This window comes from Hemicordylus capensis, chromosome 2 (assembly GCF_027244095.1).
Source record: "Hemicordylus capensis ecotype Gifberg chromosome 2, rHemCap1.1.pri, whole genome shotgun sequence".
Classification (NCBI taxonomy): Eukaryota; Metazoa; Chordata; class Lepidosauria; order Squamata; family Cordylidae; genus Hemicordylus; species Hemicordylus capensis.
The window spans coordinates 11,770,369-11,794,205 of NC_069658.1; the positions used below are offsets into that span (position 1 = coordinate 11,770,369).

Below are 23,837 nucleotides of genomic sequence, written 5' to 3' on the forward strand. Positions count from 1 at the left end.
ATGTTTTCTTGGTGGGGAATCATTCTGAAGTTCTGGTCTGACTTCCGGTCCACCCAGAAACCATCGTTCTCAGCAGGAGAACTTCGGAACGATGGCGCCCGAGGAAGCCCTTGGTGGCATCCCGCCAGGCCCTGCTTGCCATCCACTCTCCGTCAGGCCAGGCGCCAGCTGGAGATGCAGCCACCCTTCTCGCTTTCCCCGCCAGGTCCTGGAAGCCTGCAGACCATCAAGACGGCCTGTGTGGCCAGAGCAGGGCCTGGGAGATGGCGCGCTCCCTCTCCCCCTCTCTCTCTGCCTACTGTGCGGCGCGCGCGCGCCTTCCTCGGTGCGAGGCTGCAGCAGCAGCACGCCCCACTTGATGGCACCGCGCTCAGCCTCTGCCCCGCGCGGTGCGTCCTTTGCGCGCCTCGGGGAGCGCACGGCCACGCGGGCCTCTCTCCGCCGTCCACATCCTCGCGTGTCCCCTGTGCCTGCCTGCCCGCTTCCCCGCCTCAGCGTGGCTGTGCGTCGAAGCCCGGCCTTCCTGGGTCGGGCTCCGCTTGGAGCTGAGCTCCTGGTTTGGAAGGTGCTGCTTCCCCCCACGGCAGTGGACTGACTGTGTGGGTGGGAGGGAGACACTCGGCTAGGCTGCGGCCCAGCCCCAGCAGCCCCCGCCCCCTCCTGATCGGGCCTCCCTCCCTCCTCTCCCTCCTCCCGGCAAGGGCTGGAGATAATATAAGGGAGGGGAGAAAGTGGTGGGGGGGGAGGAGAGCGAGCGAGAGCGAGCGAAGATACGAGCCTCGCCTCGCCTCGCGCAAGGCCTCCCTCCCATTGGCTGCCCTTCCCTTTGTGTGCCAGGCAGCTGCAAGCTCAGCTCCACATTTGAATGTATATAGGGGATTGGAAAGGAACCATTTCCATGGGCCATCTGTCTTACTGGAGCCCTCAGCAGCAGCAGCAGCAGCCGCCGCCGCCGCCGCCTCTCCAGAAGCAGCAGCTGCCGCCGCCGCCGCCAGCCCCGCGAGAGCGCCTGCCCCCATCCAGGCGGACGGCAGCCACCACCACCAAGGGGTAGCGCCGACCGACCAAGGGGACCCCAGCAGCTGGCCAGGATGGTTTTGGTACACGTCGGCTATCTTGTTCTTCCAGTGTTTGGCTCTGTGCGAAACAGAGGTATCTCTCTTTATCTGTGTCTTTTGCTTGCGGGGGCGGCGGCGGGGGGAAGGAGGAGCGAGAGAGGCGGCAGCAGCAGCAGCAGAGCGCCCCGAAAGCGCCGCCGAGGGGATGGTGGTTGGCAGGGAGCCCCTCGGCTGGGTCTCGGCTTCCTTGCGGGCCAGAGAAGCAGGAGGCAAGAGCCAAGGGGTGTGTGGTGCGTGCGTGAGAGAGAGAGACGAGTGGTGTGCCGAGGGAGCGGGAGGAAGAGCAGTGCCAGGCAGTGGAGACGGGCAGGGCAGGGCAAAGCCCGGAGAGCGGAGGGGCTCGTGGGCGAGCAGGGGAAGAAAGCGGCAGCGGCAGCGCAGCCAGGCAAGAAGGAGCCCAGGAAGTGGAGAGGGCAAGCGGCGGGCAGCCGGCGGGGGTGGTGGAGAGGAGCCTGCCCTGCCGGGTGGGGAAGAGGCGAGAGCGGGGTCCGGGGAGGATCGGAGAGGACGAGCGCGCACCACCCAGAGGGAAGGGGAGAGAAGCGAGCTGGAAAGCCCCAGGGCTCCCTGGAAGAGTCAAGAGCGAGAGAGGGGAGCCATGCGAGCGGGGGGCGGGGGGGTAGACCAGGGTCAGGGAGGGAGATCGAAGAGAACCCAAAGGGTGGACCGAGAAATCCCCGATTATACTTCCAAGACCTCGGAATGTCTCTTAGTGGTCCCCCCTCCCTCCCCTTTGTATGAAGAATAATGTATAGCCGCCCCCACCCCCCGCCGCGCCTTCTTTTTTTCCACGGCCCGGTTAACTCCATTTTAGACCCGCCGCTGGCCGACCTACCCCTCTTCCTTTCCTCCCTCTCCAGCCCCCTCCCCCCCGCCCCGAACAACCTGGCAGATGTAGACCCCTGCCCAGAAGGAGCTGCAACGGAGCCCTTCCTGTGGATACAGACTGTAGAGCGCATTTATGGGGCTTTTTCCGAAGGTTTGAGCCTCTGCCTTTAGGATACGGGGCGAGTCGGAGGGGGCTGTATGCATGCAAGCCTTTTTAAAGATGGAACCGGGAAGATGGGGATCGCGTGGTTCCCCCCCCCCCCCCCGCCACGAGAAACGCAAATCCTGAGCTCAGGATGAGCTGAGCTCCCTCCATAGCTGGTCTCATCCCACCCTCTCTCTGCCGTCTTGTGAACTCTGCTCACCCCGGCTGGTCTACCTCCCTCCCGTACTTACTTCTCCAATGATTTGTAATCCTTTTGAGCAGTGTTGAGAAGCCCCCCCCCGCCCCCCGCTTTTGTTAGCACTGAGGTTGGCGGGGGGGGGGTGTGCACTGGCTATCCCTTCTCTCCCCCCCCCCACTCCGCCCCTTTCACTCTGTTGGCGTTTTCTCAGCTTGCGAATGCTCAGTCCAGATAAAACCTACAACATTCTTTTGATCCGAGACACAATAGCTTAGAGAGAAATCCAAAAATAAATCCCAGTTTTACGACAACAATTTTCTTTTTTTCTTTTTGCTGATTGAATCTTTAATATGGGATGTGTATGGCCATTGCATATTTTATTTTCCCCATGTTTCCCTGCTCCCACCCATCCCCATATGCTGCCACCAACAATGAACATGAACCTTTTGATCCTTCCTCCCTTTTTTTTTATTTTAAATTTGCCCTTCTTCCTCATTCCTTCCATTTTCTTTCTATCAAATTCAGGATGCTTTGGGATGTCATGGTTCCCTTTTAAAAATTTTAAGCCTCTCCTGCCTTTTCTATAGAATCTTCCCACTTCCCTTCTTCCAGCCCATGGGTGACCAAACCCCTAAAATATAACACCATTTAAATTGGTTAAAATCAAATCATACGTTTGGTTTTGGAGGTAAACCAACAAATTAGTCTCATCTCCACTTAAATCTGGACCATTCCAATCCCACTAAGAGCTGGCGTCTCAGACCTAGAGCTGGCATCCTACAGATTCTGCTTAGCCTGGATTAAGCCCGGTGGGGTTTTTTCCAGAGGCACCTGCCCCCCTTTCCTCTGGGGACCCCCCATATTGCATAATTTAGAGCCAAATCTGATCTCTGTGAAGCAGAGTGAGAAATGTGGAGGGACTTCATTGTCTGGGGGATGTCCAGGACACTTGGGCAAATGGACATCAAGTGGCTAGCTCTTCTTGCTTTTGCTTTCTCCTCTCATTCAGCCGCACTTCCCTTTTTCCTGTGCCCAACCCCCTCTTGCCCTGCTCCCCCTCCCCAATGTAAATGTATAACTTAACAGCTTAGTTTGGCACATTGTGGCATTCTGTTTCCTTTAACTGCAGTCTCTTCTAGTGTGGTGATGGGATGATGGACATTTTTTTGCATTGATCAAAATCTCTTTTTATTTTGTTTCCTTAATTTGTTTTGTTTCCTCATCGTGTAGATCAGTGAATGGTCAACCTGCTGCCCTGTGGCTTGTAGTTCTCTGCCTCTGCATTTAGCTCTAATGTTGACACCCCACCCTTCTCTTTAACCATTTCCTGTATCCATCTGAGGAAGGCATGGGCATTTAAGTCGAAGTATCCTCTTTCTGTCTATTGCCTGTCAGTTCAAGAGGGAGGGAGAAGCTTTAACTAATAAGATTTTAAACTGAGATGCTGGTGTCCTCCCTCCCTCTTATCTGCTTAATTATCCTTGCAAGAAATGAAAATGCAAGAGAGTTTTGAGATGTATAGAGCAATTGCACCATTTTATCACTTAAAAATGATACACCCTGGGAAATACGATGATATTGATGAAGTCATGATCTCCTTCATCAAGACCTCAGTTCTAAAAACAACCTGGCAAGGTATAATTTCAAATTCAGGTGCTGTGGGGAAGTGTGTGTGTGTGTGTGTGTGTGTGTGTGTGTGTGTGGGGATTGGTTCTATCCTTTCCTCAGCAGAAACACCAGAACAATAGATCTCGCCTCTCTTTGGGTTTCATTGGCTGCAGAACACACCCACTGAGAAACTATGATCCTGGGCAGGTGGCTTTTGATCTATTAAAAGGAGACCTTAAAAGCCACCTGAGACTTTCTGAGAGAGGATACTGAGGCTTAAAACTGAAGTCCTAAACCACCAATCTTCTTGTGAAAAGAAAGCAAAAAACTATATATATATATATATAAGAGGGGGGAAATGGTAGACAGATTGTATGCTCAAACCTGTTTCTCTTTAGTTTTCATTGTAGTAGCCTAGAAAAAAACCAAACCAGGCCATTTCCAATAGAGCTCTAGTTTTATAACGCCATTTTTGTATCTTCATCCTGTTTAGCTAAGTACATTTGCACTGTAAATTCCTGTTAAGTGGATTCATTTTGCTTAATTGTGTGGAGGATGCAGTATCTTGGGGTTCACGCCCCCCACCCCACCCCCAGCCCCAAATCTCCACCCTAGCCTGAATTATTGCATTTGATCTTGGTTTTCCATTCAAATTACCATTGCTCTTGATTTTTTTAATTTAAAAAATCTGTGCAGTTAAAAAAAATCATCTAGAAATATCAGAGAATGGACACCTTGTTTTATTGGGGGGCACAAAATCTACTATTCCCCCAACAATTAAAGATTATGCCAAAGCTTTGCAACACACCAAAAAGGGTACTGCATCTTTGTACATTGCATATCGCACACATGCACACATGCGCACACCCTCTCCTTTTCTCTCTTCTGGCCAAAATTGCACCCTTTCCAACAGTTGGCCTCCATCTGTTTTCTTTGAAAGCTGAACCAAACCCAGCATCTCCAACTGCCTATTAAAACCCAGCCGATCCGAACGTCTTTTCTTTAGAGCACATAAATTGGATGTAAAACATTGGGCTATCAATTAACACACCTTTCGGATGGCAATTTTGATTCAATCATTTGGGGCCGAGGATGCCAACCAGAACCCAGATAAAGCAGAATGCTTGCTAGCAAAATGGTTTTCCATTCAACAGGGATAACATTTCTTTCTGCTGTGCTGAATTTTTTACTTCCTGTTCTTATTTTGTGGGTAAATTTTTTTCTGTATCGAATATCCTTTGGTTGTGTATTTCTCCACCTTTTTTCTTGTACTAAAACTGAAGCATGGTCTGTATTTTTTTACATTACCTAGTTTCTGATGTAAATCTCTTTGTAGAGACATACCCGGCTGAAATGTAATGTGCAGTAGCCTATACATCTACTCATTGTATGCTGCTTCTGTTCTGTTGCCCTTCCACGGCATGGTGGGCCCCATGTGCCTCTTGTATCGTGTGCATGACCAACATTGTTACAACACAGTTCCACTAACACTAATATACAATCTCTCAATAAAGAAACTAGTTTTCCTATATTAACCTAGTGTGCTTTTTCTATTGCTGTTTTCCCCCCATTGATCGTTGTACTCCTGCTGTTTTAGATTATTTTCCCCCTGCTTTCCCCTACCCACCCCCTCTCCCATTTGAGTGAATGACTTTTTTTTTTGGTGCCACCAATTTATGGGGAGGGGGAGGCTGTTCAGTGTTCTCTCTCCCATATCTACATTCAAGCATTAGCCTGTGACTATCAGCTCTCTAGATACACATCCTATATTATCATCACTGTGGGGACGAATCTCTAATTTGAATTTCCGTTTTGACTGCAGAATGTCACAAAAGGAATAGAATGTATAAATACACACACCGATGCCTATTCCAAAACGTGTTATGGTAGGAGCTCATTGCAACTCCATTAAAGGTTGGTTATTACAGTGGGCTGCTAATGAGGGCAGATGATACCAAGCTGGATGGAGATGAAAAAGGAATTTATAAGATTCTTTGGCAAGAAGTCATTGATCCTTGAAAGATCCCAATCCTCCCTCTTTCCATGGACCCAAACTCTCTCGGTTTGACTGAATGTGTCCCGTCCCCCCCAAACCCCCATTCTGTAAGTAAAAATCTTTACATCTTAGTTGCTAAGAGTGACCGAGGAGAGTCAGTCGGAGGGGCGTGTTTGTGTGGCTGGTGGGTCTTGATTTGTAAGTGGTTGTATATGATGTTGAAGGTTTTTTTTAATCCTATATGGCCAACAACCCAAGGCCCATGTCCTTTCCAGATGACTAGAGGCAAGAAAGCAATTAATTGTAGCTTTTTGAACTAGAAACTCACAGTCCCCCCACCCCACAAAAAAATAATAATCACTAAACCAGCTTCTGTCCCAGTCAGCTGGGCCTGGTTCTTATTTCGATTATTTTTAAAAAGCACATGCCAGGAAATAATTGTACAGGTCTCGAATCTCTTTCTCCAGAGTCTCAGTCTTGAGGACTATATCCCAGTCATGCAAGAGGGCTGGACGAGCTACCTTATATAAGACTCTGAACATGGCTTGCCTTGTGCTGCCTGCATGCCATAAGAAAATTAAGACAGGCTAAGAGGGGTGGCCCAAAAGAAAGAGTGTCCTTAAAAACATAAATCACTTGCGCACACACACACACACCCCAAACAAAACTGGAGAGAAGGTTATCGGGTTTGTCCTCCTTTGGTTTGTCTTTTGTTCTAGTGGGATTAAAAAAACAAAAAACCAAGCATGTGTTCAAAATGTTCAAGGTGGGACCAAGAGTAGGAAGGGGGGGAAACCCGGTTAAAATAAAGACTGCTGTAATCAAAGGTCTCCTCTGTCAGGTAGGGGCACACAGGGCCAAATTGTCGCCCCTCTCTTTCAGTTGCATCCTCCCTCCTGCTTCATATACCTTTTCCATGTATCTTTATTAGTGAATTGTTTGGCCATTGTGACCCTCCTTGTCTGACCATACGCAAGACATGCACTCCTCCTCCTCCCCCCTCCCCTTCTTTGAATGTAGTGTCTGCTTCTTAGCCCTTTGTTCTCTGCGCTGGCCGATGCCAGATCCTCCTCCGGCAGCTTAGCGGTTTGCTGTGACACATGCTCATATTCACACATGTAAGACAGCAGGCTGTGCTTTCTTTAGCTTGCATGAAGGGGGAACCAAATACATGCATGTCTCTCTCCACGCCCCCACCCACCCTGCCTCTCTGCCCACTTTCCCTTTCTGGCCACCCTCCCACAATCCACCCCCCTTTGGGGTGGGATAAATCAAAACGGAAGGCACCCACCTCAGGGGTGTTGGATGCCCTGCTCTGGCCAAAGCGGGATATATAATACCGAAGCAGCTGCTTCCCTCCACCCCACCCCCCCCGCCGACTGCCCTGGTTTTGTTCAGATAGCAGCAGTTTCACTGCATCAACAGATAACCATCTACCAGCTCATCCCAGAGATTAATGCCCACGCAGATCAAAACCGTTCATTTGCTGTGGCTTGGAGAGAGTTCCAGTGCTCTAAGACCCAAAGGCTGCTGGATTAATAGGGACTCATGCTCAATCATTTTTTCCATCTGCGTCCTGCGCTTGACCCGTCTCGCTAGACACACATCCTTAGGAGGGCACAGGTGTGTTTCGGCCACATCCTCACCATTCAACAGCCAAAGGCCTCCATAGTCCCATCATCCATCCAATGCATCTGCCGTTGACTACCTGGTAACCTTGGACATCGCAGTCTGGCAAGGCGCTCTGCATAAAAGGAATCCCCCCTCCTTTTGTTTCCTGGACACAGAGTGCTAATGTTTTGACATGTGCAACTTCTGTTCCTGCTGAGTGCAAAACCAGGCCTCTGCTGCAGAATTCGGCATCCTTAAGATTTCATTAAAAAAAAAAAAGAGGTGCTAGTCATCTTGATTGGAGAGGAAAGGTTGGAAACTTGTAGCAGTGCCTGGTGGAGTTTCTGAGAGCAATCAGCTGTCGTGTGTTGGGCTCTTGCTCCCCTGGCCACATTCCCTTTGTCTTTTTGTTCCTGCAGGCTATACTACAAGCCAGCGTTCTTCACTGGAAGGCCCAGAGGCCAGTGGCAGCCCCCATCAACCCTAAGTGCAGTCCTTGACTAATTGTTTATTTGTCCTGACTGAAGCTTCAGCCCAAACTGGATCCTTGGCACCCTGCGGAGACGGCTGTTCCCACTCTGCAGTGCTGTACCAGCCCAGGGAGTAGGGGCTCCTTTAAGGCAGATGGAGTCCTCTTGAGCTCTGATTCCACACGGAGTGCGGAGAAATTTAGCCCTTCCCAGCGGTCTCCTCCTCGAGTGTTTAAGAGAGGGCTCCATCGGTCTTAAAAGGGCCCTCCCAAGCCTGGTGCAGAGGTCAGCATGGTGGGATATGGCTCTCCCACTGAAGGTTTTTTTGCCCAAGTGGCCCCTGCTTGAAAAATAGTGACGATTACTGCTCTTTGCCTATTCTTGGCTTTCTGCCACCCTTGGTCTCACCAAAGTGTGTTAAAATCATTCCAAACTCTCCACGTAGAAGGCAGGATACATTCTGCAAAATAAGCAACTTAAAAACAAGTTGGCAGTGCACAGTTGTTTCCCAACATAGAATCTGTGTGGCCTGTTCACAGCAGGTCTGGTTTTTAAAGTAAGTCTTTTAATTTTCGCCTTGGTGCAGCCGTCGCAAAACTCTGGCCCTGAGGTAAGTCTGGGGCACATTGGCACTGGGAACATAGCCTGTGCACATGGCGTGGAAATGATTTAAGACTTGTACAAGAACATTTGAAGGCACCTCCAGGTCATGAAAACTGGGAATACCCAGGAAAGAGGAGCAATGGTCTGCCCCAAATGCATGTATGTGTATATATGTGGGTATATATTTAAAAGTATTGGTGCTGCAGAGCCTCACCTCTGTAGGGCGCTAAGCTGCTAAGAGCTGGGGTTCTCTTAAACAAAAGAAACTGGTTGTATTCAATGGAGTTGCTGGGCCAGGTAGTCTACCTGGGAGGTGGGTTCTGAACAGAGATAAAATTCAGATGTTTATAGACATTCAAGCAAGACTTTTGGAGACTTCTTTCAATGATGTATTTCTGCTAACATTATAAACCTAGATGTGACACAATCATATTCAAAGCTGTGAGCAAGATTTGAGTCTTTCATGCTATTACACAATTTCATTGCACAAATGCAGCATTTGGTACTGGGTGCAGAGTCCTGCATCCTAAGGACATCTGTTTTTTAAAAGGAAGTTTCTAGTCCTTCAGAGTACAAGTATAGGCTTGAAAGTGTGGCAAAACTGCAAGAGTAGACAGGCAGGAGGGCATTGGGCAAGATTTCAGTAGCCAGCGGCTGGGATTTTGGTGCATGTATAGTGCTCAATGGCTAACAGGGGAGAAAGTTATGCAAAGATATGCAAATGATCTCAACTTGTGTAATTTCTCTAGGCCACAGTTTTCCATTTTCTTGTAGCAGAATGTGTTAACTTACTAACTGTTGGTTTTTGTTTTTTGTTTTTTCCACTGTGTACACAGAACCTTTGTAATAAGGTATCATTTACATCTGTGGGTACCACTTTCTGTGGAACTCTTTGCAGTGACAATGCAGCATTCACCACTGCCCTTGGAGAAAAGAACCAGAACCACTAAATTTTGAACTCAGTTGTGCCAGTCACTAGTTCTATTCACACATTAGGTTCAACACTCGTACAAGCATACAGTGTACCCAGGTACAAATCTGTAAACAGGTACAAAGATACTCACATGTTCTGTTGAACACAGGTATAGCATTTCACTTCCTATCAGCACCATGCATTTGAGGAGCCTGTACCCAGCGGCACTTTTAAAAAGAAAGCACGAACAGTTATTCACATTAAAACATATGAATGTACAGACTTCTGTTCATTCGTACGACATAGTGAGGTCATTCACACAACCGAAAACTGGGTAGGACAAGTGTCCTAACCAGCTTTGGGAGCTTTTCAGTTATGTGGGAGCAAACAGGTAGGTAGGAGGAGGGAGATGTGATTTCGTTAAATCAAGGGAGGAGGAAAAGCTGGGTAGGAAGGCACTGTTCTTTCCAGCTTTCATACCCAGCATTTGACCAAGGTAGGAAAAGCTGCCCTACCCAGCTTTTCCTACCTTGATTCCACACAATTACTTCTCCCTCCTCCTACCTACCTAAACCTGGATAGGACTCTGGTCCTACCCAGTTTTTGGTTGTGTGAATGACCTCAATGTCTGAAAAGGGCTACAGAGAACTGCTGATGTGACTTATGATCTCATTTTGGTCTTTATTTGACCATGCTCCATATCTGTGGCATAAAACAAGAGACCTCATTGCAAACTAGGTATAACTGATATGATAACCAAATGAAGGAATTCCTTTGAGTGAAGGCAACTAATTTTGGGATGGATACGAAATCCTACTACACCCAGACTTTTGACTAAAAAAAAGGTTGTCGGTGGGCGGGGGGAAGAAAAATAAAATCCTAAAATTCAAGACTTGGTAATACTATGCTGCTGGCAATTGGCATTAGAGATTAAAGAGCAGATGGTGCTATCTAAATATTACTTTATGGCCATGGTCACTGGAGAACACTGCGGTTACAATGGGCGGCTTCAGGTATCATGCAGAACCTCTGTTAATGCCAAGCTCTGTACAACATTCTTCAGCCTTAAGAGCATGTGCGCCCCCCCCCCCACCGCCATCCCCATGCGAGCATCTACTTCCTTTCTAGGTTAGAAAAAGCTGAGATTGGTCATGACGTCCAGACCCACCAATCTCGGTTTATTCTAACCTACTTGCTTCTGAAAATCAAAGATCTGTGCCCAAGGTTTGAAGTTGGTTACAGTTCTCAGGTGACTTGAAGCAAGTAGGTTAGAGGAAGTCAAGACTAGTGGATTTGGACACCATGAACAATCTGGACATTTCCTAACCTAGAAAGGAAGTAGATGCTCTCACGGGGATTGGGATGGTGGGGGTGCGTTCCTGAGCTGAGGGATGTTGTTACATGGAGCTTGGCATTAACAAAAGGTGCTGTGTCATGTCAAGTAGGGTTTTGCATTCTGTTTCGAGCTCAAAATGAAACACAGATGGCCGAAACGTTTAATCAAAACAGTGGCTGACCCTGGCTGTTTTGATAGAACAAATGTGAAACCTTTTGAGTGTTTCGGCCATAGGGAATAATGGGGAAACTAAAGGCATTGTTCCCCATAGGCAGCTCCTAGAGACACTAAAGTGGGTTGTGTGGAAGGGCATGATGGGTGCTACCTAGGGGTGTGCATGCCAGGCCATGCAGAGGCCCATTGCGCAGATGCAGCGGCCTCCAGTCCAAAATGGCAACCAGGCTGTGTCACACAATTATGACTCCTTGCGTTCCTAGCATTGTAGCAGCTGCCACAGCAGCACCCTTAGCAGCAAGCATAGCCATAAGCTCAACTAGAGCAGTCACCTTAGGTGCCACAGTGGGGAAATGCTTGACTAACAAGCAGAAGGTTGCCAGTTCAAATCCCCACTGGCACTATGTCGGGCAGCAGCGATATAGGAAGATGCTGAAAGGCATCATCTCATACTGTGTGGGAGGAGGCAATGGTAAACCCCTCCTGTATTCTACCAAAGAAAACCACAGGGCTCTGTGGGCACCAGGAGTCGAAATCGACTTGATGGTACACTTTACCTTTTAAAAAATCCCCGCAAAACTAAAGCAACTTTATCACATTTTGACTGAGTACACCTTTCAATGCAGATTGCAGAACAGATCAGTGGAGAGAGTGAAGCACAAGTTTGTCTTGAGGCCAGACATGGAGGTCATCACAGCAACCACCAAGAAATATGACACACAGAGCTGCCAGTGTCCTTTTCTCGCCACAACACTTACTCACAAACAAACCAAACCTCATCAGGCAGGCAAGCACCCAAGTTCTGCCTTTGTCAATCTGAGATCCAGCAAAACCAGATAATTATAGCAGCAACAGCAGACCATATTATACTCAGTGCTGAGAAAACCAGAAAGTCAAACCTTCCTTGATTCCTTCCCCCTCTCCTGATGTATCCTCTTCAAGAGAGGCATAAGGTCTCTCTCTGTCGCACAGTCCCTTTGAAAGCATTTTGAAATTCCCTCCTTTTGTGTACCCCGCTCCTCCCATGACAACACTTGATTTGTATGCTAACAAGCCAGCCAAGAAGCAAGGAGATCGTAAGCCAGTGCCAGAAAAAACAGGCCTCCAAAATGATGCTCAAAATGTAGAAACCTTAGAATTGAAATGAGGTTGTTCTGCTCCGAGCTCGAAACGGGCTCTTTGTGAGGGTGTTTTGTTTTGAGCTTGAAACACTCGAAATGGCCCGTTTCAAAACATTTCGCCCTCAAAATGGTCTGCACATCCCTACTGCCAACCTTTTCAGTGGCATGTAACGGCTGGGCCTTGCTCTATTCTGATAACTTTTCCAGGCCTTGTTCCCCTAATCTACATGTATTTAGTTGCACATCTGAATGGAGTTTATGCATGTTCCATTTATGAGTGGGCAGCTCTTTCTGCACAATGGAAAAAACAGAATGCCCAGTCACAGGGACAGAGCCCTATACTCCTATAGTTGCACATGGGCAAATGCCAAGCAGACCTTTTCAATGGAAAAGGGTTCACTTTCACATGCATTCACTCGCCCTGGATATTTTTTGAGAACAGAGCTCTGTCCAGACATTTGGTATCCATGGATACTGGATGCATGTGGATTGGGAGTGGTAAGCCCTGCTCCTGATCCATGTTCCCTCTAACAGGGATTCCCAGATGCTGTTGACTAGAATCCCCACCTGCACTGGTTTCTGCTTGGGGATTATGGGAGCTGTAGTCCACAACACCTGGGAATCCCTGTCAGAGGGAACACTGCCTCTACCAATCCACTATGTGGCTTCGTATGAGCGACTGAATGGAGCCTGAGCACCTGCTGTGTATGTAGAGGCTCCATTCAGGTGGGCAAATGAATCCGTGGGCAGCACGGGAGCATAGCTTGATGCTGCTCTAGACCTACGCAGGCCCAACACCCACCAATACAGAATGTCCAAATAGGGATCAGGGTTACCATAAACTCTTCAGAACCTCCAAGGAGTGGGAAAGGGCGGTGCATTGAACGCCAGACCAACAGCATGATTAGAAACAGGACACCAAAGAAGAACTCAAGTTTGGGTTGAGATGGGGAAATGGTGGTGGCTTGGAAGACCCTGGCAGCTGGCGGCTGGCCTTGTGCTGAGAGGTTGGCTCTTTGCAAGCCCCAACAAGCTATGTGGGGGCTGGCAGTGCTTGACGTGCAGCTAGAGGCAAAGAAAATAGAATCCAAGCTGGGTCCTGCCAATTCCCAATGATACGTCGGGAGTGGGGCAAATTTAAAAGTATACATAGGGTAGGTGGGAGGGTGGAAGGGATCCCTTCTACCTATGTGCCCCATGACTTCTCCCCTGCCTTTATTTCCCAGTGGGAGTTATTTCTAGTCTATGTTTCTATGAGGAATGATTGGGTTGGGAGGGGTGTGTGTGTATGTGCGTGGGTGTGTACGTACGTATGCACACATGCAAGGGGTCAGTTCCCCCCACCATGCTTGCCTGCCCAAGATATAGCAGGGCTTGAGGAGAGGCACCCAGTATTTCCCTGCTCTGCCCTGCTGCAAGCCCCAGGTGAGGGCCAGCCCCCTTTCCAAACGGATCCCTGCATGCTTGGAAAGTGGTATGGGGAGGAGCCGGGGAGCTTGCCCACAGCTTTGCGAGGAGAGTCGGGAGAGGCATTCCTTGCAAAGTGTGTGGGGCAGAGTGGTCCCAAAGCCCTGCTCCGATAGTGGGGGCAGGGGGCATCAGCTGGCTTCTACTGAGTCAAAGCCTTGGGCCGTCTTGCACAGTGTTGTCTACACTGACTGGCAGCAGCTCTCTTGTCCAGGGGTTCCCAACCTTGGGTCCCCAGATGTTATTGGATGACAACTCCCATCATCTTGGTGGGAGGAGAGCTGGTTTTGTAGCAAGCATGACTTGTCCCCTTAAATAAGCAGGGTCCACCCTGGTTGCATTTGAATGGGAGACTAGAAGTGTGAACACTAAGGTATTCCCCTCAGGGGGTGGAGGCACCCTGGGAGAGCAGAAGGTTCCAAGTCCCCTACCTGACAGCATCTCCAGGGTAGGGCTGAGAGAGATTCCTGCCTGCAACCTTGGAGAAGCCACTGCCAGTCTGTGAAGACAATACTGAGCTAGATAGAGCAATGGTCAGACTCAGTATATGGCAGCTTCCTATGTTTCTGTCTTCAGCTGAAGGTCATTGTGATCGGGGTTGAGGAGAGCTCAAATCCAACGCCTGCAAACCCATGGCTGGGAATCTCTGCTCTAGACTTTCTCTCTAGGGATCTTTCCCAGCATAATCCCAAGGTGCCAGGGACTGAAATGGGGATCTTTTGAATGCAAAGTATGCAAGAGCCCATTTCTGCCCGGGGACATGTAGTGCAGTGGTAAATTATGTGACCCTATGCAACCATGGCAGAGGCACCTTCTGAGGTGGACATTCTAGCCAATGCTTTATGCCTTGGAGGACTGCGATGGTTACTATAGGGCTTTGAACCACTGCTGTTCCCCTCTTCACATACTTTGCTTTAGGATGTTCAGGATTACTGCAGATTCCATCAATGGTATTGACATCAGTTTTGAAAATTATATTTTAAAAGCAACCTCTGCTGGGATATTCTAGGATTGCCAGCTTTTCAAGCCACTACTGTTGCTGTGTCTTTCACATCAGCTTGTTATGCAGACATGCACAGATTATGATATTTATCTCTAGGCTGCGAAAAGTTTCACCTGATTATTTCTGCTTTCAGATGACTCAGGCTGAGCCAGGCCACTGTTTTCTTGTTTTTTTAAAAAACACTATTATTATTATTATTATTATTATTATTATTATTATTATTATTAATAACAGCAGCAGCAACAACAACAACAATAATAATAATAATCATCTTTATTTGTTAGCCTTCCCAGAATAAATTGTTCTCTGTGCTGCTCACAACACGAGTAAAAAGCACACACAGAATCACTCCAAATACATAAAAATAAATAACACATTACAATAGAAAATACAAGATACAATACTAAACTTTTTTAAAACTTAAAAAACACACAGACAATTTTAAAAAGCTGGAGTGAAAAGAAAGGTCCTCACCTGGCATCTAAAAGAACAAAGAGATGGCACCAGGCAAGCCTTACTGGGGAGGCTATTCCAACCACCCCCCGCCCTGCAAAAAAAGGCCCTCTCCCTGGTAGGGGACCTGCCTCACCGCATTTGGCAGGGGCACTCGGAGCAAGGCATACAAAGAAGATCTTAAGGCCTGAGTCGGGACATATGGGGCAAGGCGCTCTCTCCAGTAACCCCCTCCCACGCCATTTAGGGCTTTAAAGAGTAAAACCAGCACTTAAAATTGGGCCCAGAAATGGACGGAGCCAGTGCAGCTGATGAAGCGTCTAGAGCAGGGTTTCTTAACCTTGGGCCCCCAGATGTTGTTGGACTACAATTCCCATCATCCTCAGCCACAAAGGCCATGTCTGGTCTAGAGTGTATGAATGCAAAGGAAAACTGTAACTTTAACAGTTGTATGAAATTGAAGATGTTGGCAGGTTCCGCCTTTCTCCCCCTTGTGTGATGATCAGAACTAGCCAGAATCCCCTCTTGTAGGTATTTCCCCTCTTGCAGGAGCAACTTGGGTCATGGACCCTTCCACTAGGCTTGCCAGACTGCAACCTGAGATTTGCACCATCCTTTTAAAAATGAGGACGACCTGGAAGGTGACACGGACATGAATTCTCTCACCTGTGGTAGTTAGTGAGGCAAATTCCAGTTAGTGTTACATAGAAAGTGGGAAGAGGACAAACAATGGACAGAGATGGTAAGCTAGCAAAATGACCACATCCTAGATGCTCCCAAACTTCCATCCCCAGATGTTGTTGGACTACAACTCCTATCACTCCCAGTTATTGTGGCTAGGGATGGTGGGAGTTGTAGTCCAAAAACATCTGGGGACCCCCATGTTTGAGAACCCTGTCATATTCCCTTTAGGCTGGGGCTTCTGTTTAAGAAGCAGAAGAAAGACTGGAATTCCACAGGTGCAACTTTTCTTATCACTGATAGCAAAGCTGGAATTGCTCACGAATGTATGAAGCTTCTTTTCACTGAGTCAGTCCACTGCTCCATCCAGACCAGAACTGTCTACTCTGACTGGCAGCCATCTTTAGGGTCCTGGACAAAAATTCTTCCCATCATCTGCTACTGGATCCTTTTATCTAGAAGTACTGACAATCGAACCCGGGACTTTTTGCATATAAAAACGGGTTCTTAATGCTTTTGCATCCATAGAGGTTCCCAGATCCTGAAATACTAACCCCAGACTCCCACCCCATTTATGTAATATATTTTCTCAAGACTCCAGGAAAAATTAGATGGAAGAAAGTACTCGGGATAGTTATTTTCTATAACTTTTCTGGCTCACCTGGAAGCCAATTAAATTCAGTGCAGCAAAGATTTTCCATGGACCACCTGGAAAATACCCCATAGACTCCAGGATTAGAGCTGTGCATGGAACCCATTTGAGTGGTTCGGTCCGAATTCGGATCGGACTGCAGTCCAGTTTGGTCAAACCAACCGGCTGGCCCAGTCCATCGAATCTGGTGAGGATACCCCTTTGCTTCTAAAGGGAATAAAATCTGGTGGGAGGATGGCAAGAGAGAAGCGCCTTTAGAACTGGCAGGCCTGTGCAGCACTCCTCCAACTCTCTCAGTAGCAGCAACATGCAAATGGCCTCCATGCATGCACTGAGGGGGTGGTGGAAGAAGCACTGCGCAGGCCTGCCGGTAAGTGCCTTCCCTTTCCATTTTAAAGGCGCTTCTCTCTCGCCATCTTCCCACCACATTTTATTCCCTTTGGGAGCACAGAGAATCCTCACCGGATTCCACTTTATAGGCGCTGGCATTGGCAAACTGGTCTGTGGATAAACCAGGTTTGGTCCCGTTTGATCGCAGACAAGGACCCTTTTTCCGGGGCCAGTCCAGTCCACAATCCAACCGGTTGAACCGGCCCGGTTCTCTGTGGCCTAGTTCAATCAAGGACCGGTTCAGCACATCCCTACCCAGGATAAGAGCCCCGATACAAAGTGTGTCCTTTACCACTGACTTGTGCTCCCTGCCGAATTGAATCAGACCCCTTAAGCAAGAGAAAAAGCCCAGTGTGGGGTAGACTAAGGAAACCCTACAGGTACATACTGCACAGCCACAGCCTTCTAAAGGGATGATTGTTTCTACAACCAAGCACAGATCATGTCACTCTGTTCTGTCCATGTAGCTGAGCTGAAGTGAGATAGATGGGGTGGGGCGGGGGGTCAACGACCTTTGGCAAGACTCCAGGGCTCTTGACTCTCTGCTTTTTCATGCCAGGATAAGGCCTGCTTCACACCCTGCATTTCTAGATGGACGTCTACGATGCTTTAAATATGAGGGGGGAAATAATGCATGGACATTGCTAGAATATGTTCGCAAATATATTCTATGGGGTCGTGGACACAACTTTTGGCGGCGGCTGCTAAGGGCTGTAGGGAAGGCAGGATATCTTCCTGGACTGTAAGTTATTCCCCGTAGGGGATGGAGCTGCTCTGGGAAGAGCAGAAGGTTCCAAGTTCCCTCCCTGGCAGCATCTCCAAGATAGGGCTGGGAGAAATTCCTGCCTGCAACCTTGGAGAAGCCGTTGCCAGTCTGTGCAGGCAATACTGCGCTAGATGGACCAAGGGTCTGACTCAGTATATGGCAGCTTCCTATGTTCCCCGGCAGATAAGCAGCGGCCACCTCCCCTCCACTACACGCCATGCACCACACGAGCAGCAGTGGCATGGTGGCAGCAGCAGGGAGACCTCTCCTCCCACATCCCAGAGTGCCACTCAGCACAAGCATGGCCACTCCTGCCCCCATGACCCCCGGCTTGCTGCCGGAAATGTCAGCAGGCTGAGGGGGAGCCTTTGAACCTGGCAGCAATTGTGCACATGATCGCCTGCTTGCGTGAAACAAACCACAGGCTAGAAAGTGGGACTTGAAATGTTCTGGAGCAGCCGGGAGCTGAGGGCTCGTGCCGTGTGAATAGCCTCTCTGTTTCCAAACATATTCATATACGTTTTGCATAGCAAGGATGGAGAGGGCCATGGGACAAAAAGTGAAGGTGGGCCGCTCCTGCCCTTCCACTTTTTCAGAGAGGCAAGGCCTAGGGACATTTGTCCACTCTTGGCCAATTATAGCTACACCTCGGTTTGCAAACACGTGTACACTCACCAGGAATCCATCCAGAATTGGCTTCGGCTCCCCATGGAGTGGGTTATCAATACTGGATGACAGTGATGATGATGATGATGATGATGATGATGATGACGATGACGATTTACATTTATAAACTGAGAGAGCCAGCGTGGTGTAGTGGTTAGAGTGCTGGACTAGGACCAGGGAGACCCGAGTTCAAATCCCCATTCAGCCATAATACTAGCTGGGTGACTCTGGGCCAGTCACTTCTCTCTCAGCCTAACCGACTTCACAGGGTTGTTGTGAAAGAGAAACTCAAGGATGTAGTACACCGCTTTGGGCTCCTTGGAGGAAAAACGGGATATAAATTTTAAAATAATAATAATAATAACAACAACAACAACTGTCCCGGCCAAAGGCTCTGGGCGGTGTACAACAAAGTAGTAAGCCCAGGTTCAGGCAAATGAGTTTGTAGCCACTTTATGTTCGCAGCTCTGCCAAGCGACCATGCGGCCAACTGCAGAAGTGACACACAAAATGGTCCATCAGTAACCTCTTGGTCAGTTTCTGGTGGATCACCTGGCACCTACAATCTTTTAGACACACACACACTTGAGCAGATCTAAGCACAGAACTCTGGGCAATAGCTAGTTTGGCCCGTAATGTCCTCATGCCACAGTGCAGAGCTTGGATCACTGAGCGCAGATTTGTGATGCCTTAACTGTAGGTGCTCTTGCTTTGTTAATGCAACCCACTTCCGTAAATCATGAGGGTGCTAACAAAAAAGATCAGAAGACTGGAGGTCTTCAAGCCCACCTGTTGTTCAGTGCAGGAATCTGCTATGGCCGGGATAGGCCTTCTAGCTGTTGTCTAACTCCCATCACACACACCCCCCCAAGCCACAATTTATTGAGGCTGTGGATGCTGGGAGTTGTAGTTCAACAACAGTTGAAGTACCAAGGTTGCCCATCCCTGACCTATGGTCATCCAGACTCTGTTTAAAATCTATAGCAAAGGAGAGCTCATCATCACATGAGGGCGGCAGACAGTTACACTATTGAACAGCTCTTACATTTAGGAAACTCCTCCTGATAGCTAGTCTGAATCTACGTCCTTGTACTTTCAACCCACTGGTTCTAGCCTTCCCCTAGGACCAACAGAGAACAACCCCTCCTTCAGAGATTTGAACACAGTTGTTGTACCTTCCCATAGTCTTCTTCCCTTCAGGCTAACGAACCCAGCTCTTCTAAGCATTTCTCATAGGACTTGCTTCCCAGACCCACATAAATAAGATGACCCCTCAAGACTGAACCTGGCTCATTCTTGCCTCAGTCAGGCCACCTTAGTAGCAACTCTTCTTTCTTTTTAAAAAAGAAGTCTGAAAGCGGGTAAGATTTAGCAAGTGCCACATTCCCTATCAGGGCAAGGCTGCAAGTCACTGGCATACAGTGAGCGGCTCACCACACAGATCTATTGATGTTTTCTTTTCATGCTATCAGGAACCTTCAGTAGATAACAATTACCAAGGTGTTTCCATTCAAAATCCACTTTTTCTGGTATAGCTTGGGTGAAACAGAATGAGGGCCTGTTGACAAAGCTGTGATTCAGAGGCTGTTATCTCCCAGTTCTTATCCCAAGGATATTATCTCGAGATAACAACTGGAGAGAACAATCTCTGCAAGTTCCAAAGCAGACATGGTGGTGCAATCATCAAAACTGTGTATTCAAATCTGGCCCTGCTCCAGTCATGTATAAAGTGTGTAGAGGGGAAGATCTGACCTTTAGAGCAAAGGGAGCACTCAGATGGGGATGCTAAGTTATCCCCATAGTTTCCCCCCACAAGTGTAGTTTATCTGCTCTCACTGCTCCTGGTGTTTATCTCCTCAGCTAAGGTGCAATTCAGGAAGTGCAATCAGCCTTAAGAAAACCATTTGGAGGAAGAGGCTATGGGGGGGTGGGGGATGATGAATGTGGGGCATTTCCACTCCTTTGACCTATGTGCCCTTTTTGCTCAAAAACTGGACACACACACACACACACCAGGGGGGAGGCATTCCATGGACACAGGCCCCCAATCAATTGGGGCTATGAGTCTGGTGGCTATAGGCTACCTCCAGCTTCAGAGGCAAGATGCCTCTAAATACTAGTTTCATGGGAGCAACAGCAGGAGGGCCTGTAGGCTTCTCAGAAGCATCTGGTGGGCCACTGGGGGAAACAGGGTGTTGGACTGGATGGGCCTTGGGCCTGATCCAGCAGGGCTGTTCCTACGTTCATCTGTTCTTATGAACAGCTCAGAGCCCCAGATCTCATGCACTTCCTCTTGCAGAAAGGAAGTCCAGCAGTGAAAGCACCTGCACCTAGCATTCTGCTGCTTCCACCTTCATATATTTGCTGTTATCTATCTATCTATCTATCTATCTATGATAAATATACATATGAAAATTATATGCATATGAAAATATATTTTCTATCACACACACACACACACACACACACACACACACACACACACACACTTATGGGGGGTATGAGTGTGTTTAATTATCCAAAGGGGGCCTGAGGGCCTGGGCCATGGATCTGTGAAGTACCTAGCAGTGCCCCTGACACCCACAAACATGCGCCTGGTTTTTTGCATGACTGGGGCAGATGCAGGTTTTAGCAAATGTGTTTGGTGCAGTCTTCAGTTTGGACAAAAGAAGGAACTCCAGGATGTTTTCAGCCACGCCTCCTCAAATATACAGTCTCAAGTCATTCACAAGTGTCTAAGGTCGTTCACACAAAAACTTTGTTTTACCCGGGTTTGGGAGCTGTGTGTGCTCCCAATGTTCAGTTGTGTGGAAGCAAGGTAGGAGGAAAAGCTGGGTAGAAGTGATTCTATAGAAGCAAGGTAGGAGGTAAACCTGGGTAGCTTTTTAGGAACATAGGAAGCTGCCATATACAAAGTCAGACCATAGGTCCATCTCGCTCAGTATTGTCTACCGAGACTGGCAGCGGCTTCTCCAAGGTTGCAGGCAGGAATCTCTCTCAGCCCTATCTTGGAGATGCTGCCAGGGAAGGAACTTGGAGCCTAGATGCCCTTCCCAGAGTGGCTCCATCCCCTAAGGGGAATATCTTACAGTGCTCGCACTTCTAGTCTCCCTTTCATATGCAACCAGGGCGGATCCTGCTTAGCTTAAGGGGACAAGTCATGCTTGCTACCACAAGACCAGCTCTCTTCTCTTTTTCTCCTACCTTGCTTCCACACAATCAAAAATTGGGAGCACAAATATCTCCCAAACTCAGGTAGAACACAGTTTTTGATTGCGTGCATGGCCTCCCTGTGTTTTCATGCATGGGTGAATGCAGGGTCAACAGAAACAGTCATGAATGACCCTCTCTGGCAGTTGGTAGCATGAGCTGTGTACATAAAGTGGTAACACGCACGCTACCTCTAGCAGCAACCAATGATGTGAGGGAGAGGCAGGGGAAAAAAATTAAGTTTTGGGTGCTACTTAGACATTTAGAAGCAGTCTCTAGTTTGTGCCTAAGTTGAGATAGTCAGTGGAGAGTAACCCCTACCCTGAGTCATGGGGATCTTCTGAGTGGAGGAACTTCATTACAAGGGGAAGAATTACGGATGCTAGTCGAGAGGTGCACAGTCTCTGAACAGCACCACCATGTCATCATGCCCTCCTTATGAACTTCCATAGCCATCTGGCGGGTGGCTGCTGGAGAAGAAAGCCAGGCTGGATGGTTCCCTTGGCCTGATCCAGCAAGTTGATTTTTATTACCCTGAATGTGTGGATTGGCTTTTAATCTGCAATCCTCCACCAAATATTTTTATAGCATTTTAACACATTCCATTAAAATCAGTGGGGCTTATTTGTAAGTAAATGTGTTTAGAATCAGGCTGTTATTCTCCATCTCCTCTCCCTTTACCTTCTCTGTTTTAGATTATTTCCCCCCCTGAGCATGATTTCCTGGAACAGAGACCGCAGGGAGTTCTGTTAGGCTCACCTTCATTTGCCCTTGCTCTGGAACATGTAATATGCCATTATCTCCCTTTGAGGCCTCTTGCAACCATTTCTGTGCATTGTACATGGTATGGTAAATGCCCGACGCAAAATCCTTTCTTTAGGAATGGTGCAGTGCTCTGGCTCTCAAACAGTGCCCGCTCCTCACATGAAGCGACATTTGAAAGTGCAAAAGAGGCTGCTTTATGCCACATATGCAAACCTCTACTTTGGCACTCCATGGGGAATGAACCCTTCATAATTTGCACCCACCATTAGGGTACAACGGAGGACAGGGAAAGGAGGACCTTGTCTATATAGCCAATGAGGTTGACAAATTATTTTCCCTGGCTCTCTTCTTGTGTTTCGAACAACAGTTTGACATTAAGCACATATCTCGATCTTTTAAGTGCCAACATGGGCTTGGAAACCTTACATACTCCACCTTGAATTGCATTATAAAAGAAAGGTGGGGTATAAATGCAATTCATCAATTAAATAGGGGGTGCTTGTCCCACTTTATCTCCACACTAGCAAAAGCTCCACCCAGTAAATTTTTATGTTGCAGCTTGTATTAGAGGCACAGTAAAATAGAAGTGAATCCTTAACAAGGGCAGCTCCAGGGACAAGTACAGGTGAAACTTGGAAAATTAGAATATCGTGCAAAAGTCCATTAATTTCAGTAATGCAAATTAAAAGGTAAAACTGATATATGAGACAGACGCATTACATGCAAAGCGAGATAAGTCAAGCCTTAATTTGTTATAATTGTGATGATCATGGCGTACAGCTCATGAAAACCCCAAATCCACAATCTCAGAAAATTAGAATATTACATGGAACCAAGAAGACAAGGATTGAAGAAAAGAACAATATCGGACCTCTGAAAAGTATACAGTGTACTGTGCTTGATTGGCCAGCAAACTCGCCTGACCTGACCCCATAGAGAATCTATGGGGCATTGCCAAGAGAAGGATGAGAGACATGAGACCAAACAATGCAGAATTGCTGAAGGCTGCTAATGAAGCATCCTGGTCTTCCATAATACCTCATCAGTGCCACAGGCTGATAGCATCCATGCCACGCCGCATTGAGGCAGTAATTGCTGCAAAAGGGGCCCAAACCAAGTACTGAATACATATGCATGCTTATACTTTTCAGAGGTCTGATATTGTTCTATTCTTGTCTTCTTGGTTCCATGTAATATTCTAATTTTCTGGGATTGTGGATTTGGGGTTTTCATGAGCTGTACACCATGATCATCACAATTATAACAAATTAAGGCTTGACTTATCTCGCTTTGCATGTAATGCGTCTGTCTCATATATCAGTTTCACCTTTTAATTTGCATTACTGAAATTAATGGACTTTTGCACAATATTCTAATTTTCCGAGTTTCACCTGTAGTTTGCCCCTCACCCGCCCCCTTTCTGTTTCAGAAATCTAATGTGTAGGACACAGCTATTCCACTCATAAATGCATTTTGCCTCCACTGTGCCCCTCAGTTTTTTTTCCTGGTGCCACCTTTGAATTCTTGAATCATTGTATAGAAGAGGGGATTTTGACAATTTGTCATATTTGGGTAGAGTTGCCAGCTTCACAACTGATGCTTGTAGTTGTGCCTTAGAGAGAGAGAGAGCAGTGTGCAGAGATGATAATAGAATTTCAGAGT

The 23,837-nt window shown here is 47.8% G+C and overlaps 1 protein-coding gene across 2 annotated transcripts in view; it reads left to right on the forward strand.

Annotated features, from left to right (window-relative positions):
• The first annotated feature begins 754 nt into the window (after positions 1-754).
• ARK2C (arkadia (RNF111) C-terminal like ring finger ubiquitin ligase 2C) overlaps positions 755-23,837 on the forward strand; it is a 140,940-nt gene continuing 117,857 nt past the window's right edge. For both annotated transcript variants that reach the window (XM_053288224.1, XM_053288225.1), the window contains exon 1: positions 755-1,152. In XM_053288224.1, coding sequence (XP_053144199.1) covers positions 1,092-1,152 — 61 coding nt within the window. In that variant the 5' untranslated portion in view covers positions 755-1,091. The remainder of the gene's footprint in view (positions 1,153-23,837) is intronic.